This window comes from Callorhinus ursinus, unplaced genomic scaffold (genome assembly GCF_003265705.2).
Source record: "Callorhinus ursinus isolate GAN/ISIS: 27379988/994484 unplaced genomic scaffold, GSC_fseal_2.0 scaffold10, whole genome shotgun sequence".
In the NCBI taxonomy this organism is placed as follows: Eukaryota; Metazoa; Chordata; class Mammalia; order Carnivora; family Otariidae; genus Callorhinus; species Callorhinus ursinus.
In genome coordinates, this window is record NW_027397072.1 from 14759014 (window position 1) to 14764693 (window position 5680).

Below are 5680 nucleotides of genomic sequence, written 5' to 3' on the forward strand. Positions count from 1 at the left end.
CCTGTTTCACCCATCTAGATTCTGTATTTGAGACTTCTTTTGAAGAATGAGTTCTGCAGCTTAACAAAAAAAGGCCGGAAACCCACTGTTATGGGCAATTGGAAGCCACCACATATTTTTAAGCAGGCACATGACACCATGACACAGATTTAGGTTTTAGAAATATTACTTCTTACTGCAGCATGCAAGATATGTGGGAAGAAAGGACAGTGGGCATACCAAGATCAGTGGAGGTTAATAAGATGATAAAGGACTCATTTCAGTGAAACTTGTAAAAAAAATACACAATTAAGAATTTGCATCATTAAATTTATTCCAAGAACTGTGCATACAACAGGCATGTTATTTTCACACAAAAACCGGCACTGCAATAAAAATAATTAATATTTTGGCCATGAAACTCAAAAGATATTTGAAAAACTTCTCAAGGTGTTTAAGTCACTGGATTCTTTAATATTTGTAATCCATGCTTGCTCAATTATAATTTCTAAAGTATATAATTATACTGCTCATTTTACTATTCATTATGCTTATTATATATTTAAGACATCTGTTCTGAAATTTTATGTTCTCCAAAAAATAACTTTTGAGTAACTTCGAAATATCTGTATGTACCTCTCAGCAGTATTAGTGTAAAATATCTGTATGTACCTCTCAGCAGTATTAGTGTAAAACCAAAACTGTTTTCGAGTAGCAAGTACTCAAGCCACACCATTTCTGATTACAGATAGAACTGGCAGCCAGTGTTATAAATAGCTCTTTCACTCCTTGTTCCTATTTTAATATGCCAACCATTACTTCACTGATATCCCAGAGTTTTCTTGCAACAGACTCATCCATAGCTTTGGGCAAAAGTTCTACCTCTTTACAATCTCCAAAGTACTTTCCTGACACACCTTCTACCTCAGGTGAAGAGGCTAAATAAACTGAAGTCTGGGCCCCTTCTACTGGGGTTTTGAAAAAAGCCCATGACACCAAATTGAAAAGTGGTTTGACCAACAGTGGAATGTGTATGTGCCTGCCAAGATTAGTCCGCACAATACCAGGGTGTAATACATTGACAGTCACGTTTGTACCTTCTAAGCGGCGGGCTAGTTCTCTGGTAAAAAGAATGTTAGCCAGTTTGCTCCGACTATAACAAAAGCTTTTATTATAGCTCTGTTCACTGTTCAAGTCTTCAAAGTTGATGTCTCCATATTTATAAAGTTTGGAAGAAACTACCACAATCCTGCTGGGAGCTGAACTTTTGAGGAGTCCAAGGAGAAGATTGGTGAGTAGGAAGTGCCCCAGATGGTTAACTCCAAACTGCATCTCAAACCCATCTTCGGTCTTCATATAAGGGCATTGGAAGATCCCTGCGTTGTTGATTAAGACATCCAGTCTAGGTTCTTCCTTTAAATGTTAAAAAGAGAATGGGGCAATTATGAATACAGGCCTACAATGAAATTTTTAAAAGTTCTTACAAATTACTAAAATTCCATAAAGTGCCTCTGTGGGTTTTCAACAATTGGGGGGTGGGGAGTGGAAAGACTTGCATGTTTAATGGAGGACTGGCCTTGTGCTTTTCACATGCTCTCTCATCTACCCTCACCAACGCTGTGAGCAAACTAAGCACCCAAGTGAGGTGATTTGTGCAGTATCACAGGGCTCTTGGGTGGCAAACAAAAACTGGAAGATGAAATCTTCTGACACCAATGCCCCTGTTTTTAGTTAGTAAGCTAGCTTGCTTTTCTAACTGGGAGTTTCACATCATAGCTAAAGAGTCGATGTGAGCTAGGAAGTGGAAATATGGCAGAAGGCAGGTCAGCATGATTTATTCCCAGAGCTGCTATTATCAACACCAGGGGCAAACTAGTACTGCTTCATTCTGTACTTTTCTAAGGGTAAATGGTACCATGGGGATGGAGCACGCAATAGAAAGGGTCAGGGATGCCAATTAAAACTGGAGAGAACATCATGACTAAATCAAAGAAACGTTAAGAAAAAAATTGATTAGGTAATAAAAAATAGCAGAAACAAAGCAATGAATCATAAATACTAAGTCTCACAGTAACAGCAAAGGACATTTAGAGAGGAGTTAGGACCAACAAACACCTTTAACCTCTACTATAAATTTAGAATTCCATTCTTTTTTTCCCTATATAAAATCTACCTCTTTCAAACTCTGAAGGACCCCCAGCTTAGGGGATCTATTATAGTCAGAATTTTACACTTTGTACCCTCTTGCATTTCTCCAGAGTTAAATGCTAAAATTTAGACTGTCCTCAAAAGGAAGTCTTTTCGTTCCTTAATTCATGTAAGTTGGTTTTCCCTAGCTCTTTCCGGGCTCCTCTCTGTCTCTTTTGATGGGCAGAGAAAAAGAAATGTACAACATGTTCCAGGTGTAAAGACACAGTGATGACCTATGATTAAATTAATTTGAGGTCAAATTTCAAATTTCACTGGCCCTTTTGCCAAGTGTAAGTAAAAAGAAAAATGTGTTAAATTTCACAACTGTTATCACAGCCTACCTGCCAGAGGATTAACTATTTATCATTCTGTCTGTCTAAGCACCTTTGGCTTTTCCAACAGTCAACTTCAAAAAGAAGGCAAAAGTTCACCCGTGGGGGAAAGAAAGGAGTGTTCTTTTTTCACTAATCCTTTGGAAGAGTTTCCTGTATTAATCATTTCCGAGCCATCATTCTTTGCTGGGTTTGTGTTATTTTAAGACTTTATCATTCACTATTTTTTAAATTCTAGGAGATAAATGACATAAATACCATGAATACCAACCTGTGGGAAATTTATACTTCCATTTAAAAAAAAATCTGCTTATAGTCACTGGACTTCAGAGCCAGAAAGAAACTTAGTAAAGTTTATCTCCTTAACTTTTAATTGGTTCTGTCTCAAGTGGCCAAAGTAATAAAATGCCTTAAGTGTCTGAAATGAGAAGTATACCCGGACTCATCTACTACATTTTTAATGAACAACAGGAAGACCCACTTTTAATGCTTCAAAATCTTTTATACACTAGTATTATTTCTTATTTCTTAACCTGTTTTACCTGATAATGAAATACTAGCCATTAAGACAAAGAGACAAACAGAAAACCTCTCTGTATCTGCAAGTTTCCAAACTGTGCATCAAGGTGCCCCAGAGCCTCACAGAGTTCACACCTTCAACATTAAATTGTGCTAAATTCCTTTCAATGGTGTCCTATCTTTGTAAAGCTGAGTTTTTCGTAAAATGCAAGTACTATGTTAAATATCAACTTAGAACAAGACACGGGGGTGGACATTTTCAATCTGATTCCAAAGACTGAGAAGGTGATGCACTAAACAACAGGTGCACATTTCCCATTAGTAATTATGATTATTGAAGAATGGAGTATCTTTTTTCTTTCAATTATGTATATTATTTTCTCAAACAGCTACTAAGTTGTTAGGACATAAATACTTATTAGGTTGTTTGGACCTAATTGCTTAATAAACCGATAGATACTTCCTTTGGCCTACTGGCATCATGAAAAAATTAGAAAGTTTGGGAACCTAAGCTGTAGACTCAAGAGACTCCATTTCATATGGGCACCTTTCTCACACCAGCGATTTTTAAATTTCACTCTTCTATATGCCCTTTTGCAAGTCACTTCTGCAGGAAACTCTTCTACCTCAATTTCAACAGAGGACATCCACCTCAGTGGAATATTTATCATCTAAACAAAGATTCCTACACCTCATAGGCAGGCAGCAGGGGTATAGAAAGAAAGGGCTTTGGACAAATCCTGGGCAAATTATTTGGCTTACCTATGCCTTTGTTTCCTAACTTTGTAAAATGGGGATAATAATGCCCAGGGGCGCCTGGGTGGCTCAGTCATTGACTGCCTTGGCTCAGGTCATGATCCCAGGGTCCTGGGATGAACCCTGCATCAGGCTCTCTGCTCAGTGGGAGGCCTGTTTCTCCCTCTCCCACTCCCCCTGCTTGTGTTCCCTCTCTTGCTGTCTCTCTCTCTGTCAAATAAATAAATACAATCTTAAAAAAAAAAAAAAAAACCTATCAGGGTTACTGAGGATTCAATGACAATAATAGCCAAAGCCCCTTTAATTTCATTAAAAATTTTTTTTTGAGTATCTGAAATTCTTGGAATAGCTCCTGGCACATAGGAAACCTTCAATAAATACTAAGTATTATATTTATTTCTGTACCCGTTTAGAGCACATGGCTACTGGGATTCCTAGCTCCAATCTATTTAGAAATCAGGCCAGAGACTGTTTAAGGAGCTGGTGCTAATGAATCTACTGGTGTCAGAGAGCTAAACTTCCTACCCCAGCAGAGGGGGTAAAAAAATGCTTCAAGGTCTCTGGCTCCCAGGCTCTGGAAGATGACTTGGTGCAGGGACTTCAGACACAGAAACAAACAATCCGAAGATCTGGCGGATGCCCCCTGGGCCATCCTCACATAACAAAAGGAAATATTCAGAAACTGGCTAATTTTCCTCCAGGGGCCATTGTTTTCTAAGCATCTTTGGAAAACAGAGGCCTTTCCCACCAATTTCCCCAGCCTGCACTCCCAAGTCCTCATACCATTCGACGGTTTTGACTCTTAGGCTCGGTCTTTCCCAAGGTCACACCCCCCGGACTCTGGGCGGTACCACCCCCTGCCCCCCCCGGCCCCCCCTCCCCCGCTCAGCCCCCGGCCCCTCCTCGCCAGCCGCCGAGGCCCGCGCCCGTCCCGGATCTCCAGCTGGTTCCCGGAGCCCCACACCTGGAGCATCTCCTGACAGAAGGCGCGCACCGAGCGCAGCGAGGCGAGGTCCAACTCCTTGACGACGAGCTCGCCTGCCTCGCCGGCGTCAGAGCCCGGCTCGGGGCCCCCGGCCTGGCAGAGCTCGCGGCGGAGCTGACCCGCCGCCTCCTCGGCGCGGTCGCGGTCGCGGCAGCCCATGATCACCCTTGCCCCCAGGCGCAGCAGCTCGGCTGCCGTGGCGCGGCCCAGGCCGCTGTTCGCCCCAGTGATCAGCACGGTTTTCCCGTGCATGAGGCCCGACTTGCCCCCTCCGTGCAGCCGCTGGACACTGGGCCCCACGAACCGCCGGGCCGCCAGCCACAGGGCCCCACCCAGTGCGGCCAGGAGCGCCGCTACTGTAGCTATGGCCATGGCCGCCGGGGCCGAGGGCCCACCGGCCCCCGCGCGGGACTTCCGGAGTCGCCGCACGCCCGGTGCCTAGGCTGCCACCTGCACGGGAAGAACTCTGGGGCGGGGCCTGTTGCCGCCTGACGGGGAGGCGTGGGGCATGCTGGGACTTGTAGTTTTCCTTCCGAGGGCATCGGATTGGTTAGGGCAGTACAGCGCCCGGAGTCGCGGTGACTCGGTGGAGCCGGCCCATGGAGGGTGAGCACAGGCCCCAGAGTGGTTGGTGGTGGTCGACCCGGTGGGGATGCCTTATGAATATTTTGAATTTACAAATCCCACATATCAGGGCTTGCTTAGTGTGTTTTCCGATAAGGATCCCTGGGACTTGTTACCCTCAGTGCAGTTTCCTTTCACCCTCAGGAGAATGAGTGGTTCCTACCCTCTGGAGTGTGAGGAAGAGCTCTTTTTTATTATGATGAGGCGAAGAACTTAGCAACGTGAACCAGTCCTAAACAGAATGGACCAGTTGTTCTCAGATGTTAGCTTAGTATCAGAATCCCCTGCAGAGCTC

General features: G+C 43.8%; 1 protein-coding gene across 1 annotated transcript; it reads right to left on the minus strand.

Annotated features, from left to right (window-relative positions):
- Positions 1-292: 292 nt before the first annotated feature.
- Positions 293-5227, minus strand: RDH14 (retinol dehydrogenase 14). Its single transcript, XM_025867785.2, has 2 exons — positions 4741-5227; positions 293-1392 (listed from the first exon to the last, which is right to left on the minus strand). Exons 1-2 carry the CDS (start codon positions 5131-5133, stop codon positions 775-777), a joined length of 1011 nt encoding a protein of 336 aa, XP_025723570.1. The 5' UTR covers positions 5134-5227; the 3' UTR covers positions 293-774.
- Positions 5228-5680: the final 453 nt, after the last annotated feature.